The 21,185-nt window shown below is 39.0% G+C and overlaps 1 protein-coding gene across 2 annotated transcripts in view; it reads left to right on the plus strand.

The window, feature by feature from the left end:
* Window positions 1-21,185, plus strand: part of RPN1 (ribophorin I) — a 46,075-nt gene that overhangs the window by 7,039 nt on the left and 17,851 nt on the right. For both annotated transcript variants that reach the window (XM_053670286.1, XM_037131660.2), the window contains exons 2-3: window positions 1,550-1,614; window positions 9,623-9,929. In XM_053670286.1, coding sequence (XP_053526261.1) covers window positions 1,550-1,614; window positions 9,623-9,929 — 372 coding nt within the window. The remainder of the gene's footprint in view (window positions 1-1,549; window positions 1,615-9,622; window positions 9,930-21,185) is intronic.

Raw genomic sequence — 21,185 nt, forward strand, 5'->3', positions numbered from 1 at the left:
CTTACTGGTCTGGCTACACGGTTCGTTGTTGTCGGACTTCCCCATAGTTCTATTTTATGTGTTTTGGTTGCGTTTTGTTACTAAAACTTTGTTGTCTTTAAATTTGGTTTTGGGAGGAGGCATAGTGTTTCTACCTATGCCTCCATCTTGGCCGGAAGTTCTCCAAGTAATAAATATTTATTAAGACAGTGATATTCCCGAGTATACTAGAATGTTCCCATTGTGATAGATTTGAACATAATGAAATTTGTTACTGTCATTAGCTTGCTCAACATAATGGAGGATAAGTATATTATTACTTTTAGGTTTTTTGAAATATTAAAAATAAATTCCTGTGCTGGCTGGTGTAGCTCAGTGGATTGAGCACGGGCCTGTGAAGCAAAGGGTTGCTAGTTCAATTCTCAGGCAGGGCACATGCCTGGGTTGCAGGCCAGGTCCCCAGTAGGGGACACATGAGAGGTAACCACAACCACACGTTGATGTTTCTCTCCCAGTCTTTCTCCTTCCCTTCCCCTCTCTAAAAATAAATAAATAAAATGTTAAAAAAAATTGCTTCCTCATTATTGCTTAGTATATCCTTTAGGAATCAGTGTTTCATTGCTAAAAGGTTGTGTTAATATTTTTTTCTTTTGGTAGAGGTTGGGTTGGCAAAGAGATTTGCGGTGTGTATCTAAGTTTTCTCTTTATAGTCTGTTATATAGTCTCATTGTTTGAGATGCCTGCTCTTTCCCAGAAAGACCCTGCAGCCTGCTGGCGTTAACATCCTTTTTCTGGTTATACATCCTGGAGTGAAGGATAAGAATTAGGAAGTGGCCATTGCCAAGCAGTGGCCATTGGCTCCTTCTCCTCAAAGACTTGGCCACTGTTTAACTTCTTTTGTGCAAGTGAAAACGGGTTTGGTCATGTACAAGACTTCTCCTACAATAAATAATCATATTTATTGCTTATGTATATTTGTATGTAAATGAAGAAGAAAACATCCAGAAAGAAGCCTTCAAGCCTGTATATTGGAAGTGTGAGATGTATTTGGAAGTATAATTATTTGTAGGCATGTATTTGATCGATCATTCAGGAAAATGTTATTTATTTATAGAGCTTATTATAAAGCTTTTTCATGCAGAAGTAAGTCTTTGACAGTGTCCTTGTATTTCAGATGAAAAGAATTGTTACTGATACCAGAATTCAATCTTTAAAATGTTCTGGTAGTTTGGCCCCAGCTGGTGTGGCACAGAGGACTGAGTGCTGGCTTATAGACCAAAAGGTCGCTGGTTTGATTCCCAGTTGGGGTACATGCCTGGGGTGGGCCAAGTCCCCAGCTGGGGGCATGTGAGAGAAAACTGATTGATGTATCTCTCGCACATCAACGTTTCTCTCCCTCTCTCCCTCCTTTCCTTTCTCTCTAAAAATAAATATATAAGAAAAATCTTTATGAAAAGTTCTGGTAGCTTGAATACTTTAATGTGGTTAGTCTGAGGTTGTTGGTTAATTGTTGACTCAAAATTTAGAGGCTAACAGACATGAAAAAGAATAACCTTTGTGACTTTTTTAGGTGAAGGGAGAAGATGAGGAAGAGAATAATCTGGAAGTACGAGAAACCAAAATTAAGGGTAAAAGGTAAGCTAATGAATAGTCAGAATATCTATATGTATATGTGCCTCTTGTATAGGTTATCTATCAGGGTTAGAATCATAAGGTGGGAGAATTACTTAGGAAGTACTTGGTATATTAGAAGCTGTTTCAATTGATATGCAAAGGGGGACCTCCCCAAAACGGAATTTACTTGTAAAAAATTGTGTATTCTTAATATGTATAAACTTCAGTTACCTTCAAAGTATTCTCCATTTGATTCAATACACCTATTGAGACGTTTTTTTCACTGCTCAAAACAGTTTAGAACTCTTCAAATTTGATGCCTTTTAGTGCTTTTGCTGTTTTTTGTTTCACTTCTTCCACGTCAGCAAAACATTTCTTTTTGAGAACTTTTTTCATCTGTGGAAAAAGAAAAAAGTTGCTGGGGCAAGATTGGGTCACAAGGGTCATGCCGGTTTTGTTCAAAAACTGCTGCTCACTCAACACAAAGTGGGCAGGTGTGCTCCTAAATAACCCCTCATGAAATGGGAAAACGTGTTCAGTCTTTAAAAAATTCACTGAGGCTGAATGCAGCCTCTCACAACACTGTCTGTACACTAATGCCCATGGGTTCCTAGAACACTCACCTAGTGGAGAAAGCTTGTTTTCAAGAGGTCCACCCTCCAGAAGATAATTTTCAGGTTTTTTTGATTTTCAGGTTCCTTGTAATGTAGCAAGCAACAGGCTGTAATATTTTCTGGACCACATATGATGTCTTTTCCCTTTTTTAAGTATATTGTATTGATTATGCTGTTACAATTTTACCTCTTTTTTCTCCCATTAATTCTCCTTTACCCTATACTACCCTATAACCACATTCCCCCCTTAGTTCATGTCCCTGGTTATATATATATAAGTTCTTTGGCTTCTCCATTTCCTATACTATCCTTAACCTTCCCCTGTCTATTTTGTACCTATCATTTATGCTTTTTATTCCCTGTACCTTTTCCCCCATTCTCCCTGCTCCTCCTCTCAGCTGATAATACTCCATGTGATCCCCATTTCTGTGATTCTGTTACTGTACTAGTTATTGGCTTACTTTGTTCTTTTTTTTTTTTTTTGGTTCAGTTGTGGATCATTGTCAGTTTGTTGTCATTTCACTGTTCGTATTTTTTATCATCTTTTTCTTTGATAAGTCCCTTTGACATTTCATATAATAAGGGCTTGGTGATGATGAACTCCTTTAACTTGACCTTGTCTGGGTAAAGCACTTTACCTGCCTTTTCATTCTAAATGAAAGCTTTGCTGGATAGAGTAATCTTGGATGTAGGTCCTTGCCTTTCATGACTTGGAATACTTGTTTCCAGCTCCTTCTTGCCTGTAAGGTCTCTTTTAAGAAATCAGCTGACAGTCTGATGGACACTCCTTTGTAGGTAACTGCCTCCTTATCTCTTGCTGCTTCTAGAATTCTCTCCTTCATTTTAGTCTTGAGTAGTGTACTTATGATGTGCCTTGGTGTGTTCCTCCTTGGGTCCACCTTCTTTGGGACTCTCTGAGCTTCCTGAACTTCCTGGAAGTCTATTTCCTTTGCCAGATTGAGGAAAATCTCCTTTATAATTTTTTCAAATAAGTTTTCCATTTCTTGATTTTCCTCTTCCTCTTCTGACACTCCCATGTTTCAGATACTGGAATGTTTAAAGTTGTCTCTCAGGTTCCTAAGCCTCTCCTCATTTAAAAAAAAATTCTGTTTCTTCATTGCGTTCTGGTTGAATCCCTTTTTTTATTTTTCCAAATCATTGATTTGAGTCTCAGTTTTCTTCCCTTCACTGTTGATTCCCTGTATATTTTTATTTTACTTTGTATGGCCTTCATTTTTTCCACATGCAATTTTGTGACCGCATGCAGCCTGTGAGCATCCTGATTACCAGTGTTTTGAACTCTGCATCTGATAGGCTGGTTATCTCTTCATTGTTTAGTTCTGTTTTTGGAGTTTTTTTGATCTTCTCTTTCATTTGGGCCATATTTTTTTGTCTCAGTGCAGCTGTAAGGGGTGGAGCCTTAGGTATTCACCAGGGCTTGGCTACCCATGTCTTGTGTTGTGGTGCTGTATAGGGGAGAGGGGTCCTAGAGGGAACAGTGCCACTTGCTGGGCTTTCTGCCAGCTTTTAGTCACTTCCCCTGCTACGCACAAGCAAATTGAGCTCTCCTGGTACAGAGTCCCCTGGTAGGTGGGTTTGTGTTTGTTCTAGTACCCTATGGGTCTCTCCAGTGAACTGTCCTGTGAAGCTGGGAGTTTCTCTCCCTGCTGCAACCCCATAGGTTTTTACAGCCAGAGGTTTTGAGGCTTTATTTCCCTGTGCTGGAACCCTGGGTTGCATGATCTGTCTTGTTCCCCCATAGGTCCTCCAGGTTTATCTGCACACTCATGTGGGACCACCTTGTCCTTTACCACCTTGCCATGTGTGCTCTCTGCCCCAGCTGCCTGTCTCTGCACCTCCTACCTGTCTGGATGAATGTTTTTTCTTTAACTTCTTTGTTGTTGGACTTCCATACTGTCGATTTTCTGGCAGTTCTGGTTGTTTTTTGTTTTTAAATTTGCTGTTGTTGGTTGTGCAAGGAGACAAATGCCTCTGACTTGGCTGGTAGTACCCCTATGATGTATTTTCTGATAACTATTGCTGATATTGGAATTCCTTAACAGTGGGCAGTTAGTTTTACAACAAGAAAGTAGTTACTTTATTTTTTCCTTTTATTTATTTATTGATTGATTGATTTTAGAGAAAAAGGAAGGGGAGAGAGAAAAAAACATTGATTTGTTGTTCTACTTATTTGTGCATTAATTGGTTGATTCATGTATATGCTCTGACCAGGGATTGAACCTGCAATCCTGGTGTGTTGGCACGATGCTCTAACCAACTGAGCTTACCTGTCCAGGGTTGAAAGTAGTTACTTTTGATCCCAGGTCTCTCTAATCTGTGTAGGAATAGGGATTCTCAATCAACAGGTGGAGAACAAGTGAGAACTCCAAGCTGTTTGCCTCAACAGATATTCTCTCATCAATGGCTGCTACTATCCTGTCTCCAAGAGGCAGATAGCTGCCCCTCCACTTTCAAGTCTTCAAGGCATGGAAAATGATGCTTCTGTGCAGGATGTAGACTGAGTTCTATGAACCCTGGGGTTGGATTTGCCTTGTTCTCTGCTTTAAACTCAACACAGCCTGGGTGGGGCCTGGTAGTCGACATTTTTAAGACCATAAGACGCACATAGGTTTTAGAGGAAGAAAATAGGAAAAAAAATGTTGAAGGAAAAGTGGTAAAATATGTAATAATATAAATAACATAATATTTCACCAGTGTAAATGTCAACAGAACTCAAAGGCAGCATTAACAACCATTATTCCTCTCAAATTTGGGGGGGATGCATGTTATAGTTTGAAAAATATGGTATTTATATTAAAGCACCTTATTAAGGATATTTTTCAAATACACATAAAATCGGGATGGGTTATATAATGAACTGCTACTTATCCCTTCACTCAGTTTTAGTTATCAGTATTTTGCATGGCATATTTTTAGGTACTGAAATATTTGTTTAATGAATGTTGTGGAGAAGAGATGTTTTTAGCTCAGTGATTCTTACTGGGGTAAACATCCTACAATGCTCAGGACAGGTACTCTTTCCCAACAAAGAATTATCCATCCCAAAATGTAATAGTGCTAAGGTTAAAAAACCCTGCTTTAACCTGGGTTTTTTGTTGTATAGTTATATATGTTGTATAGTTTAGGGGTGTCAAACTTATTTTCACCAGGGGCCAGCCACATCAGCCTTGTACGGTTGCCTTCAAAGAGCCGAATGTAATTTTAGGACTGTATAAATGTAACTACTCCTTAACTAGGGGCAAGGAGCTTGGTGCTGCCACTGGGTAGAAGCATGGTGCCCAGGCTGGATAAATCAAGATGGAAGAGGCCCGCGGGCTTTGTGTTTGCCACTTGTGCTATAGTTTATCTTAGGAACAAATGTAAAATGTGGTTCTTGTGCTCTCCCTCTGGGGAGCATGCCTGTGCCTTTCCCTTCACCCTCCTCTTCCCTCTAGGTGAGTCACCTTTGCGTTTCCCTCTGCTAAGCTCTGAGGGCCCTTCTTTTGCTTCCCTAACTTGTTTCCTGAGGCTAGGCAGCCCATTGGCTCACTTGTACCTCTGTAACTTTCTTTGTGTGTGTGTGTCTTTTTTTTTTTTTTTTTTAAAGATTTCATGTATTTTTAGACATTGGGGAAGGGAGGGAGAAAGAGAGGGAGAGAAATATCAGTATGTGGTTGCCTCTGTTGTACCACCCACCATGGACCTGCCTCACAACGCAGGCCTGTGCTCTGACTGGGAATTCAACCCTCAACCCTTTGGTTCCCAGGGCAGTGCTCAATCTACTGAGCCACACCAGCCAGGGCAACCCCTGTAGCTTTAATAATGTACTTTTTAATAATTTGAAAAAAAATTGGTTCTTTTTTTTTTTATTGATTATGCTGTTACAGTTGTTCTATTCCCCCTTTATTCCCCTCCACCCTACCCCTCATCCCCACCATTACCCCCCCTTTAGTTTATGACCATGTGTCTCAAGTCCTTTAGATTCTATATTTCCCATGCTATTCTTGCCCCCCCCCATTTATTTTCTATCTACTGTCTATGCTACTTATTTTCTGTACCTTCTCCCCCCTTCTCCTCCTCCCACTCCCCTGTTGCTAACCCTCCTTGAGATCTTCATTTCTATGTTTCCACTCCTGATCTAGCTGTCCTTTTAGTTTGCTTTCATTTTAGGTGTGGTTGTTAATAACTGTGAGTTTGTTGTCCTTTCACTGTTCATGTTTCTTTAACTTCTTTTTCTTAGATAAGTATCTTTAACATTTCATATAATAAGGGCTTGGTGATGATGAACTCCTTGAATTTGATCTTATCTGAGAAGCACCTTATCTGTCCTTCCATTTTAAATGAAAGTTTTGCTGGATAGAGCAATCTTGGTTGTAGGTCTTTAGATTTCATGACTTGGAATACCTCTTTCCAGCCCCTTCTTGCCTGTAAGGTCTCTTGAGAAATCTGCTGACAGTCTGATGGGGACTCCTTTGTAGGTGACTGTCCCCTTAGCTCTTGCTGCTTCTAGGATTCTCTCCTTCATTTTAATCTTGGCTAATGTAATTACGATGTGCCTTGGTGTATTCCTTCTTGAGTCCAACTTCTTTGGTACTCTCTGAGCTTCCTGGATTTCCTGGAAGTCTATTTCCTTTGCCAGATTGGGGAAATTCTCCTTTATTATTTGTTCAAATAAGTTTTCCACTGGTGGCTGTGCCTTTCCCCCTTCTGGTACCCCTATAATTGGGATGTTGGAGCATTTAAAGATGTCCTGGAGGTTCCTAAGACTCTCCTCATTTCTTTGAATTCTTGCTTCTTGACTCTTTTTTGTTTGGCCATTATGTGCTTTCTTCTGGTCCACTCCATTGATTTGAGTCCCAGTTTCCTTTGCATTGCTATTGGTGTCCTGTGCAATTCCATTCATTTCAATTAGTTTCGCCTTCATATATTTGTCTAATTTGTGGCTATAATCAACCAGTTCTGTGAGGATCCTGATCACCAATGTTTTAAACTGTGCGTCTGTGAATTTTGGTATTTCTTCATTGCTTAGATCTATTGGCTCTGGGGCTCTGAGATCCTCCTGCGCCATTCTTGGTCTGTTCGGGCCCTTTAAGTGTGAGAAGCGACGCCTTGGATTCCCAGGTCGCTGGGTTGTGACGCTGTATGTGGGGACGTGGCCAGAGCAGGGAATTGGCGACCCCCTCTGCCGCTTCTCACAGCTTAGTGCGGAGGAGCAGTGCCTTAGGTGGTTCACCTGGGCCGGGCCACTCAGAGTCACTGGGTTATGACGCTGTATGTGGAGGTGGGGTCAGAGCAGGGAAATGGCGGCGCCCTCCACTGCCGCTTGCCGTGGGGACCTGCCGGCCCGGTCCAACCGCCCATTCCCTCGCCTGTCCACCCGCGCACAAATGCGCGACCTCAGTCAACACACAGCCCCGGGCCCAGCTGTCTCCCCCGCGGTCGCTCGCCTGGTTGCTCGCTGGGTCGCTCACTAGGTCTGACCCTGCGCCTGGATTCCGCGGGCCTGAGTGTGTCTGGCCAAGTCCTCCTGTGCAACCCCGCTCCGCCAGCCGCTGGTTTCACCCCTTACCGGTCAGGCTGAAGAATTTGTTGTTAACGGACTTCCGAAAAGTTCAATTTTCTGTGTTCTGGCTGTGTTTTCTGTTGCTAATATTTAGTTTTCTCTAATCTTGGTTGTGTGAGAAGGCACGGCACATCCACCTATGCCTCCATCTTGGCGGAAGTCTCAAAAAATTGGTTCTTGATCAGCAAATAATTGTGCCTTACAACTATTAGTCTTCATGTGTTTCAACAAATATTACATTGGGTCTTGCTGCTTAGCAGAGTTTTAAAATCTTTTTCTCATTTATTTTAAATTTTTAAGAAAATAATGAGGCTATGCCCTGACCAGTGGGGCTTTGTTGGGCATTGTTCTGCAAAGTGAAAGACCACTGGTAATTCCCTGTCAAGGCACATGCGTGAGTGTAGGTTTGGTTCCAGGTTGGGGTGTGTACGAGAGGCAACTGATTGGTGTTTCTCTCTCATTTAAATGTTTCTTTCCCTCTCTTTCTTCTCCTTTCCCTCTCTCTAAAAATAAATAAATAAAATCTTTAAAAAAATAAGAATCTAACAATAACTCTGTTCTTGATGCTTATGTACATACATCTATGATTTTATATATGGATATAAATGGGATCATATTTAAATTTATTATTCTATATAAAACTTATCAGCAACATTAACAAGTCCCAAAATCCTAGCATGACAAATTATATATTTTTGTTCTGGACTATGTCCAGTTGCAGATATATTTTACATAGTTTCAATTACTGTGTGATCCTACTTTTTAAATCCTTTTTAATTCCACATATAACATTTCCTGTTTTCCATGTGGTCTTCATGGTTTCCTTTCGTTAACCTAATCCTCTTTGAGTTGCTTTGATTTCATGTACAGAAACATGTTCTGAGGAGCCAAGTTATAACACATGGTGATTACTTGATTTTTCTATAGTCTCAAAATATGTGAAATGGGCATCTTCACCAACCCTGCAGATGCCAGATCTGAATTAGCCTTAAATAAGTTGCTACTAAATCCCCTCCTTGTTAATATTTCAGATACTCCTCTCCTTCTGTGGCTGATAAAGAATTTTAGTAATTTCTAGGCCATGTTTTTTTCTTTCAGATGGTAGTGGGTTTATTTCTTTCTAGTTTTGGGAATGATACAAGCTCATTATAAAACAAGTTGGAAAAACACAAGAAAATGAAGTTTATCTTTCTACCCTAAGATTGTTACGATTAAACATTGTGTAGAACATTCATTGAAACTTTTTCTTTTTTTTTTAAAGATTTTATTTATTTATCTTTAGAGGGGAAGGGAAGGAGAGAGGGAGAGAAACATCAATGTGTTGCTGCCTTTCGTGCATCCCCTGCTGGGAAGTGGCCTGCACGGAACTGGCCTGCAACCCAGACATGTGCCCTGACTGGGAATCGAACTGAGATTGTCTGATTCACAGGCCTGCGCTCAATCCACTGAGCTACACCAGCCAGGGCAAAACTTTTTCTTAACATACATTTGTATATGTATATATTTTTTAAAGGAATCATACACTGTCTTTTATAAAGTGATTTGTTATTTACATTGTGCATAGAAATCTTTAATATAGATAGATCTATATGTCTTTTTTAATGGCTGTCAATATTGCATTGTGTGGCTCTCTGCTGGAAATTTTTTGTTATCCTGTCGTTGGACATTTAGGTTATTTTGCACTCTTCTACTATTATAAACAACCTTGAAGTGGCATTCAGATATTTGTCTTAAAAGGTTTTAATAAGTTAAAGGTGACCTCTTAATGGTAACTGTTTTCATTTTGGGTACAAATTTTGAGTTCCTCGCTGTTTTTAATTTCCTTAATTATGTTGCCTCATTCTTCTTGCAGTGGGAGATTCTTCACAGTCAAGCTCCCAGTTGCTCTCGATCCTGGGACCAAGATTCCAGTCATTTTGGAAACAGTCTATACACATGTGCTTCAGCCATATCCAACCCAGATCACTCAATCAGAGAAACAGTTTGTGGTATTTGAGGGGAACCATTATTTCTACTCTCCCTATCCAACAAAGACACAAACTATGCGTGTGAAGCTTGCCTCTCGAAATGTGGAAAGCTACACCAAGTTGGGGAACCCCACACGATCCGAGGACCTCCTGGATTATGGACCTTTCAGAGATGTTCCTGCCTATAGTCAGGTAGGCTCATATGGAGTCTCGTCCATCCCTGTCTACTTCAGAGAATGTCTTCTAGAGTGACTACTAGTTGACAGGGTTGGGTGGTATGGGTAGGTGGAAATGCAAGGTCACCCCTCACTTTTTAACCTGCTGTGGAATGTCTCCATGGAGTCAGTATTCTCATTTTGGGAGTACAGGTAGAGGCTGTCAGTTTAGGAAGATAAAGGAAGTAACATTCGGAGAGTTGGGGTAGGAATTGGGGGAGAAGGAAGCAAGGCATTTTAGGCAGAGACAGTAAGGGCCTGTGGATGTTGTCTAGCATGGCTGGTATAGGTGCTGTGGGTAGTAAAGCTGACTGCATTGCTGAGCCTAGGAGTTGGCCCTTAATGGTAGAGGAAACAATTAACGCTTAAAAAACGATTTTGTTAATGAAAAATTTCAAACACATGTAATAGTATAGAGAATAGGATAACAAACTCCCATATACCTGTTGTAACTTAGATTCAGTGGTTATCAAGATATTAGCACATTTGCCTTAGCTATTCCTTTTTTCTTTGCTATAATAATTTAAAGCAAATCTTAGGAATTATATAATTTCACCCTTTCATCTCTTAAAAAAATAGATATTTGAGACATTTATACTTCTTTGCACCACTTTGTGTCCAGAACATATGTTACTAAGAATATACAAAGTAGTTTGTTCTAATGTTGCTTAAATTAATTGTTGTTTTTCCTCTCTCAGCTGTCAATTGGACATATAGTTATGGCCGTTCATTTTGTGTTGTTTTTAACTTTTAAGAATTTTTTATAGGTTTAATTTTTTTAATATAAAGAAATGAATATTTCATAGTCAAAATTAATAAGGTATATCCAGAGAATTCTTACTTCTACAGCTCCCTCCCATCTGTTCTCCTTGGTGACTGTTTATATTAGTTTTACCTTTCTGATGAACCTTTGTATAAGTACATGCAGAATTGTAGTAAATATATTCATATTCCCCCATTTCCCAAAAAGTAGCATCCTGTATATACTGTGGCACCATGACTTTAGTGGGCAGCAAAAGATGTCCCCTCTGTCTTCTGGTATAGTTACCATTTGGTGCAGAGCCCTGGGGCCATGTCCTCTGGGGAGCTGATGGGCTGCTCTCTGATGTTGCCTCTAATTGCATATTTTTTCTTTTTCTTACTTAAAACTGAGTTCATATTGGGATAATGATTTGGTTATTTCCTACATAGGCTTTTATAGTTTGCATGTTTGAGATTTTGGACTTTCCTTCTTTATTTTAAGTTAATGAAATGCTTGTGACAGACTGTTTGCCAAATACAGAGAAAAACTTGACATCAGTTCATGTCCATTTTTGACATTTTAGTACTCTAGTCATTTTATTTTTGTTCTGCAAGAAGTGATTTATTTTTATATTTATTGGGGTGATATTGATTAATAAAATTATAGAGGTTTCATGTGTACAAGTCTGTAATACAACATCTGTACATTAAATTGTGTGTTCATCCCGAGTCAATCCTTCTATCACCATTATACTCTTCTACTTCCCCCTATGTCTCTTTCCTTTTGGTAATCACCATACTGTTGTTTATGTCTGTAAGTTGTTTTGCTTTTTTTTTCCCCTTAATATTAGAGTTATTACTCTTTAAGCATAGGGGCTTTTTAGTATAGAGATTTTATTATGCATAAAGTAATACTTTTTGCCACTTAGAATATTCTCTAAACATTTTATATTACTGATGTCAACTATTTTTTTTTAAAGATTTTATTCATTTATCTTTAGAAGGGAAGGAAAGGAGAGAGGGAGAGAAATATCAATGTATGGACACCTCTCATGCATCCCCTGTTGGGAACTGGCTCGCAACCCAGGCATGGGCCCTAACTGGGAATCGAACCATGATCCCCTAGTTCATAGGCTTGCACTCAATCCACTGAGCCACACCAGCCAGGGCTGATGTCAACTATTTTAATAGTCATTTAAGGTCCCATGATTTGATGTCCTATAGTTTATTTGCCAAGTTTCCTGTAGTTTGGAAAGTTAGCCTTTTTTCTATTTAACAGGATAATGTTCATCTCTTTGTATATAACTTTTTATATATTCTCAGAATAGATTTTCTAAAGTGAAAGTTTTTAAATCAAAGCATATAAACATTTAAAAAATGTTTTGCTATGTATTACCAGATGGTTTTCAAAAAGATTTAGCCAATTTATTAACAGTATCAGAAGTATGAAAGTGCTAGTTTCCCTATACTCTGCCAGTATTGGCTTTAAATGCTATCACATTGATTATGAGAGAAGATAAACCTTAAAAAAATCTGGTCACAGAGTGAGTGAATAGAGTAGCAAGAGCTAAAAGAATGATCAGAATATATCTTTTCTTGTTTTTTTCACTGACTTTTTGGGAAGAAGGTTGCTTTTTCAGATCATGTCCTTTTAGATTCCATTTCTGTAGGGTTCTTGGTGTGTATTCATAAAAGGGCACTTGAGTTACTTAATGATCAGAAAAATTTTTTTAATCAACTTCAGTGGTCAAAATTGGCAAAGAAGTCAGGGAATTGCCAAAGGTATCCTTTTAAATTCTCTTGGACCTCATTTGGAGGCAGTACTTACTGTGTAGAAGTGCAGAGCCAGAACTTTTGAAGACCTACTGTTGCAACTTAGATTTATGACCTTGAACATGTCAGTGAAAACTGCTAGGTCTCAGGTTTTTTAATTTGTAAAATGGGAATAAGTAGCACTTATTTTATTATGTTGTTTGGAGGATTAAATGAGATAATGCACTTATTTAGAGCTCATATGAGAGTGTCTGACACATAGATATTTAGCTCCATAAGTGTTAGCTTAAAAAGTCTCTCCTTTTGGAACTTTTCCAGATAAGTCTTTTCCAGGTTAGAAAAATCCAGTAATGCAATGGATCACCCTCAATTTTGAGTTTATTTGCCGGCTCATTGGTTAGAGATTATGTTTTCATTAGGTTTGTAAAATTATATCTTACATATAGTTCCTTATCAGAATTTTTCTTAGAATTTAAGATTTTATTTATTTTAAAAGTGTAAAAATTACTTTTTTATTAAAAAGCAATTTAAAAAGTTTATTGTAGAAATTTGGAAAATAAAAATTATAAGGAGAGAATTAATGGGGATATCTGGACAAGATGATAGAGTAGGTAAATGCTATGCTCCCTTCTCCCACAACCAAATCAAAATTGAATTATAGAACAACCACCCTTTAGAGCTACCTGAAGCCTAGCTGAACAGAATTCCTACAACTAAGGATATAAAGAAGAAGCCATGTCAAGAGTAGTAGGACAGGGGCCACATGTGAAATTGGCCAGACCCTTACTCATGTTTGGCAGTTTAAGACTTGGGAGGGATATTATCTGAATTATGGAGGTCTCTCCTGAGGAGCAAGGGCTCCCAGACCCTTACTGGGCATCTCATGATGACTACCAGTGTGGGAAAGAGGAGTATCCACAACATCTATTTGTGAAAATCTTTGGGGATTCTGTCCAGGTGAAACAGAGGGCTACTGGAGTCTTAGGCATTCCTCTTGAAGGGCCCATGCACAGCTTATTGGTAGATGGACTCACTGACTCTGAGCTTCAGTGCAGGGGCAGCAGCTCAAAAAGTGCCAGGGACATATGGGGAGGAGCTAAATTGTCTGTCTTCACGGTGAAGGTTGGAGGGACAGCTCTGGCTAGGACAGAAGTGCTAGCAGATGCCACTGTTACTTTGTTGAGCCTTTTTCGCACTCAGCTGGCAGGCACAGGTAGGTGCGAAATCTGAGTCTTTATTAAACTCACTCCACCATGGTGATTACCTGAGAACCCAGCCTACCCAACAAGTGCACAGGCTAGAACCTCTTTTAGTGGCTGTTACTCAAAGGCAGCTGACATGCTGTGGACTTCCCTAAAATCTCTGAAAGGTTCATAAACCCCAAACACAAAGTGGCTCACCTTAGCATGCCCTGTACTTCTTACTAAGCAACCTACAGCCTGGCACTAGGGGCAGCTGGCCTTGGTTTGCAGCATTGTCTTTCCCAGGCACCTCCAAGCTCAGGACAGGTAGCTACCAACCGCAGATCGCTTTGTAGCTCCTACTAGGTGGCCCTGGGCCAGGCACAGGCAGTGAATGACCTGAGCTTGTGCTAGAACGCTTCCCAAGAAATAGTATACCCAGTGGCTGGCTTCAAACTACGCCAGAGTGCCACCTAATTAACTCACACAACCAAAAGGTGCACCCAGCAGGCACCAGAGCCCTGACACAGAAAAATCCACTCCATGGGGTCAGCACCTCACAAACCATGTCTTTTGGAGTCATGGCCAGTCTTTACAGCCAGTCAGCTTGAGGGTCAATCCCATTCACTGATATATGCCAACAGCAATCAAGGCTCAACTATAGCAGGAGGGCATACACCACCTACACAGTGGATGTACCTGGAACATCTCATTCAGGTAACCAGAGAGACTGTGCCACTGTGTTCCGGAGGACACCTACTACATAAGTTCATCCTGCTAAGACTGGGAGAGGTAATAGATGTACTTAATACATAGAAACAGATACAGGGAGGAGGCCAAAATGAGGAAACAAAGAAATATGCCCAAAATGAAAGAACAGGACAAAACTCTAGAGGAAGAATGCAATGAAATGGAAACAAGCAATCCACCAGATACAGAATTGAAAATGTGGTTATAAGGATGGTCAATGAACATAAGAGAAGAATAAGTGTACTCAGTGCAAACAAGGAGATAGAAACCATAAAAAAGAACCAGTCAGAAATGAAGAATATGTTATATAGAACCAAAAGCAAAAAAGGCAGAGCAGAGGATTGAGTCTGATTTGGGAGACAAGGTAGTGGAAAACACAATTTAGAAGAAAAATAAATTTTAAAAATGAGGATAATTTGGGGAACTCTGGGACAACATCAGCATTACATTTGCATAATAGGCATACCAGAAGGAAAATAGAGCAAGGGATTGAAAACCTCTTTGAAGAAATGATAATGGAAAGTTTACTGACCTGGCAAAGGAAATAGACAAGTCCAGTAAGTGCCGTTGGTCCCAACCCAGATGAATCAACCCAAAGAAGCCCACATCAGGACACATCATAAATCAAACATTAAAATGGCAAAAACAATCTTATTTAAAAAATTTTTAAATGTATGATTTATTTTCTATTTTACTTTATTGTATTCTTTTTCCACAAGGAGAGAATCTCCTTATGGAAAGGAGCAGAGCAATTCAGTTATACAGAAGGGCGCTCCCATAAGACTATCAGCTGATATTTATCAGTAGAAACTTTGTAGGCCAGAGGGATTGGTATGAAACAATTACGTGATAAAAAGCAAGGACCTGCAACCAAGATTACTTTACCCAACAGAGTCATCATTTGAATCAAGGTGAGATAAAGAGCCTCTCAGACAAGAAAAAGCTAAAGGAGTTCATTACCCCTAAACCAGTATTACAAGAAATGTTAAAGGGACTTCTTGAAGGGAGAGGGACAGGAGGGATTAAAAAATTTGAATAATAACATGGCTACATACCTGTCATTAATTACCTTAAATGGATTAAATGTTTCAGTCAAGAGACAGGGTGGCTTAATAGATAAGAAAATGGATATAGTCTTATCTTAATGGATAAGACACATACATATGCTGCCTACAACAGATGCACTTCAGGTGGGAAGACACAGACTTATAGTAAAGAGAAGGAAAATATTTTATGAAAATGAAAGGGGGGTGGGTAATCTTTATACCACACAAAATAGACTTTAAAACAAAGAATAAGAAGAGACAAAGAAGGACATTTAATAATGGTAAAGGGATCAGTTCCACAACAGAATATAAATCATGCACCCAATGTAAGAGTACCTAATTATATCAGGCAAATATTGGTGGACATAAGGGAAGAGATGACAGAAATACAGTTGTAGTAGGAAACTTTAACATCCCATTGACATAAAAGGATAGGTCTTCCACACAGAAAACAAGCAAGTGGTGACCTTAAGTGACACATTAGATCAAATGGATTTAATTGATATTTTGGGAACATTTTACTCCAAAGCATCAGAATGTACTCTTTTTCAAGCACATAATTTTTTGAAGTGTACATTTTCCAGGGTAGACCACATGTCGGCATAAACACAAGCCTCAGTGAATTGAAGAACACTGAAATGATGCTACACATCTTGTTGATCACAATGGCATGAAACTGGAAATTTATTAACCACAATACCCCCCCCCCAAAAAAAAACACATAAATACATGGAAGCTACACAAACATGCTACTAAACAATGAATGGGTTAACAAGGAGATAATTGAAATCAGAAGATATGTTGAGACAAATGATAATGAAAACACGATGAGGCCTTTGCTGGGTAGCTAAGTTGGTTAGAATGTCATCCCAATATGCCAAGGTTCGATTCCAGTAAGGGCACATGCAAGAATCAATCAGTGAATGCATAGATAAGTGGAACACTAAATAGATGTTTTTTTCCCTTCACTTTTCTCTAAAATCAGGAAGAAAACAAAACTATGACAAACTTTAAATTAAGGGGCACAGCCAAAGCAGTTCTGTGAGACAAATTCATAGTATTAGAGGCCTACCCCAAGAAACAGGAAAAATCTCAAACAGCCTAACTACAACTACAGGAACTTGAAAAAGAGGAACAAATTAAGCCCAAAGTGAGTTGAAGGAAGGAAATAGTAAATACCAGAGTGGAAACAAATAAAGGAGGCTGTAAAAAATACAAATTGCAGTGAAACAAAGAGTTGGCTATTTGGAAAGATTAAAACAAGAAGCTAAAGAAAGAAACCTTTAACCAGATTTATCAAGAAGAAAAGAGGACCCAGGCAAATAGAATAAGAAATGAAAGAGGAGAAGTGCTGTTTTTTTTGTTTTGTTTTGTTTTGTTTTTATCTTTAGTGGGGAAGGTAAGGAGAGAGGGAGAGAAATATCAATGTGTGGTTGCCTCTCATGTGTCGCCTACTGGGAACTGGCCTGCAACCCAGGCATGTTCCCTGACTGGGAATCAAACTATAATACTTTGGTTCACAGGCCCGCGCTCAATCCACAGAGCTACACCAGCCAGAGCTGGTTCTTTAAATAGATGAAATTAATAAAACTATAACCAGATTCATCATCATCCCCATCCCCCAAACTTAGAGGACCCAGGTAAATCAGAAATGAAAGAGCAGTAACAATTAACACACAGAAATACAAAGGATTATAAGGAAATATTATGAACAATTGTATGCCAACAAATTGGACAACCTGGAAGGAATGGATATATTTCTATAACCTTCCAAGAATGAATCAGGAAGAAACAAAAATCGGAACAGATTAACAAAATTGATTCAGTAATTAAAAATCTCCCAACAAACAAAAACGTCTGGACTGGATGGCTTCACAGGTGGATTTTACCAAATGTTTAAAGAAGTCTCATGTATCCTTTTCACACTATTTCTACAAATTCAAGAGAAGGGAAGGCTTCCACACACATTTTATGAGGCCAGTATTGCCTTGATTCCATATCCTGACAAAGACTTTACAGATTAAAGAAAATTATACACCAATATCGCTGATGAGCAGAGATGAAAAAACTTCAACAAGACTGGCAAACCCAATTCAGCAGTACATTACAAAGATCATATCCATGATCAAATGAGATTTATTTCTGGAATACAAAGTTGGTTTAATATCCACAAACCAATTAACATACACCACATAAACAGAATGAATGATGCAAATCATATCAATAGATGCAGGAGAGCATTTTACAAAATCTGGTATCCATTTATGATAAAAAAAACTTTAAGCAAAGTGTGAATAGAGGGAACATACTTTAATATAATAAAGGCTATATATGACAAACCTATATCTTACATCATACTTAAAAGCTAGAAGCTAAAAGCATTTTCCTTAAGATGAGGAAAAAGACAAAGATGTCCACTTTCCCCACTTTTATGCAACATAGTACAGTGGTACCTGCATACTCATCATTAACGTTTTGGATTTCATGATGAGTGCCCAACTGATGAGTATGATGAGTGATAAAGCATTTCCTCTTGTGGGGCAGTGTCATGATTCACACAAGTTCTAGCAAGTGCAATGAGTCCCAAGCTGGTGCCAAGTATTGAAACTTTTTTTCTTGTCAAAATGTGTTAAGTACAGGGTTTGACAAATTCTGAAGCTGATGAGTACCGAGGTATGACTGTATTGAAAGTCCTCTATTTGGAAAATTAAAACACTGAATAAAGAAATTAAAGAAGATACAAATGGAAGCGTACATGTGGTTGAAATGTTTTAATTTGATTAAAATATTCATACTAATTAAAGCAATGCATAGATTCAATGCAATCCCTATCAAAATACCAATGGCATTTTTTCACAGAACTAGAAAAGAGAATCCTAAAATTTACTGTATTTAGCTGTGTATAATGTGTTCCCGTAAATAGTGCAACCATGTTTTTGGCCAAAATATTCTAGAAAAAAATCTTTTTAAGAATTTGTAAATTCAATTATATATTTATTTATGCCTAGAAACAAAACTGATTTTCATATTCCAGGGTATTATTTTGCATACCCATATTGTAATTGCTTTCTAGAGTTACACTTTTAACATATACGTGTAAATAAAAGAATTAACATTTATGTAGACAGGGAATTAATACTACCCATTTATAATGCACATCCTTATTTTTCCCTCAAAAATTTGGGCCAAAAGTGCACATTATACATGGCAGAATACAGTATATAGAACCACAGAAGACCCTTAATAGCCAAAACAATCTTGAGAAAGAACAGAGTTAGAGGTATCATACTATCTGATATTAAACTGTACTATAAGACCATATTAATCAACAGCATTGTAGTGGCATAAAACCTAGATCAATGGAACATAATAGAAAGCCCAGAAAGAAACCCAAGTGTATATACGGTCAATTAACCTATGAGAGAGGAGACTCTATGTACAATGCAGTAGAGTCTCTTTAATAAATGGTGTTGGGAAAATTGGATAGATTATGCAAAAAATCAAAACAAGACCACTTTCTTACACCATATACAAGAATAAACTCAAAATGTATTAAAGGCTTAAAGGTAAGACTCAAAATCATAGAACTCCTAGAAGAAAACATAGGCAGTAAACTCTGACATTGCTTAGTACTATTATTTGGATTTGTCTCCTTGGATAACGGGAACAAACAAGCAAATGGGACTACATCAAACTAGAAAGTTTTTGCACAGCAAAGGAACCTGTCAACAAAATGAAAAGAGCCCTGACTAGTATGGCTTAGTAGATTGAACACTGGCCTGTGAACCAAAGAGTCACTGGTTGGGCTCCCAGTCAGGACATATGCCTGGGTTGCAGGGCAGGATCCTGGTGTTGGGGCATGTGAGAGGCAATTGCACATTGATGTTTCTGTCCCCTCTGTCTAAAAATAAATAAAATCTTAAAAAAACAAAAAAACAAACAAACAAAACCCCGAAAGAGAACCTACTGAATTGGAGAAGGTATTTGCCAGTGATACATGTAGTAAGGGTTAATATCCAAAATATATAAGAACTTCATACAACTTAACTCAAAAACAATCTGAAACAAATAGACATTTCTTTAGAAAAGGCATACAATTGGCCAATAGACATGAAAAGATGCTCAACATCACTAATCATAAGAGAAGTGCAAATTAAAATCACAATGAGGTATCAACTCATACCTGTCAGAATGGCTATCTTTAATAAATCAAACAGTAAGTATTGGTGAAGAAGTGGAGAAAATGAAACCCTCATGCTTTTTGGCCTAATTGCAAATTGGTTCAGCCAGTATTAAAAACAGTATGATGTTCCTCAAAAAGCTAAAAACTCACAACCAAAACAGACAGAAAATTGAACTGTACCAAAGTCAGACAACAACGAACCATTCATCCAGCTCGGTAAGGGGCGGAGTCGTTGGCCGGTGGAGAGGGGTTGCAGCAGGAAAAGGTGGTGGTTGGCAGACCTGGGCACAGGGAGGGAACGAGCAGACCCAGTGAGATGCACAAGGCGGCTGGCTGACCGTGCACACACATTCATGTGCAGATAAACCAGGCAGGTTTAAAAACAGACAGGCCGTGTAACCCAGGGCCCCAGCTATGGGAAATAAAGCCTAAAAGCAACAATTGGAAAAACTTTTGGGGGCTGAGGTGCTGGGAGAGATACCCAGCCTCACAGAAGAGTTTCTTGGGGAGACCCATTGGGTCCTAGAATGTACATAAGCCCACCCACCTGGGAACCGGCACCAGAAGGACCCAATTTGCTTGTGGAAAGTGGCAGGGGGGACCGAAATCTGAGAGAGAGCCCAACAAACACTATTGTTCCCTCTCTGAACCCACCCCCAGTCATAACCCACCAACTGGGTAGACCCGCCCTGGTGAACACCTAAGTCTCTGCCCCTCATATGTAACAGGAGCGAACAGACCAAAATATTACGGCTCAAGCAGAAGAACAGCTCAAAGCCCCAGAGCCAATACTTTTAAGCAATCAAGAGATAGCCAACCTATCAGATGCACAGTTCAAAACACTGGTGATCAGGATGCAAACCAGGTTGGTTTTAGTTGCAAATTAGATGAAAAAATAAAGGCTGCATTAAGTGAAATGAAGGAAAATGCACAGGGAACCAATAGTGATGGAAAGGAAATTGGGATTCAAATCAATGGAGTGGACCAGAAAGAAGGAAGAAACAACCAAACAGAAAATATTGAAGAAACAAGAATTCAAAACAATGAGGAGAGGCCTAGGAACCTCCAGGACATCTTTAAATGTTCCAACATCCAAATTACAGGGGTACCAGAAGGGGAAGAGGAAGAGCAACAAGTGGAAAACTTATCTGAACAAAAAATAAAGGAGAACTTCCCCAAGCTGGCAGAGGAAATAGACTTCCAGGAAGTCCAGGAAGCTCAGAGAGTCCCAAAGAAGTTGGACCCAAGGAGGAACACTCCAAGGCATATCATCATTACATTACCCAAGATTAAAATGAAGGAGAGAATTCTAGAAGCAGCAAGAGATAAAGGGACAGTCACCTACAAAGGAGTTCCCATCAGACTGTCAGCTGATTTCTCAAAAGAGACCTTACAGGCAAAAGGGGCTGGAAAGAAGTATTCCAAGTCATGAAATGCAAGCACCTACATCCAAAATTGTTCTATCCAGCAAAGGTTTCATTTAGAATGGAAGGGCAGATAAAGCGCTTCTCAGATAAGTCAGGTTCAAAGAGTTCATTATCACCAAGCCCTTATTATAT

The sequence above is a fragment of the Artibeus jamaicensis genome, unplaced genomic scaffold (genome assembly GCF_021234435.1).
Source record: "Artibeus jamaicensis isolate MK-2021 breed Jamaican fruit bat unplaced genomic scaffold, CSHL_Jam_final contig_558, whole genome shotgun sequence".
Lineage (NCBI taxonomy): Eukaryota > Metazoa > Chordata > Mammalia > Chiroptera > Phyllostomidae > Artibeus > Artibeus jamaicensis.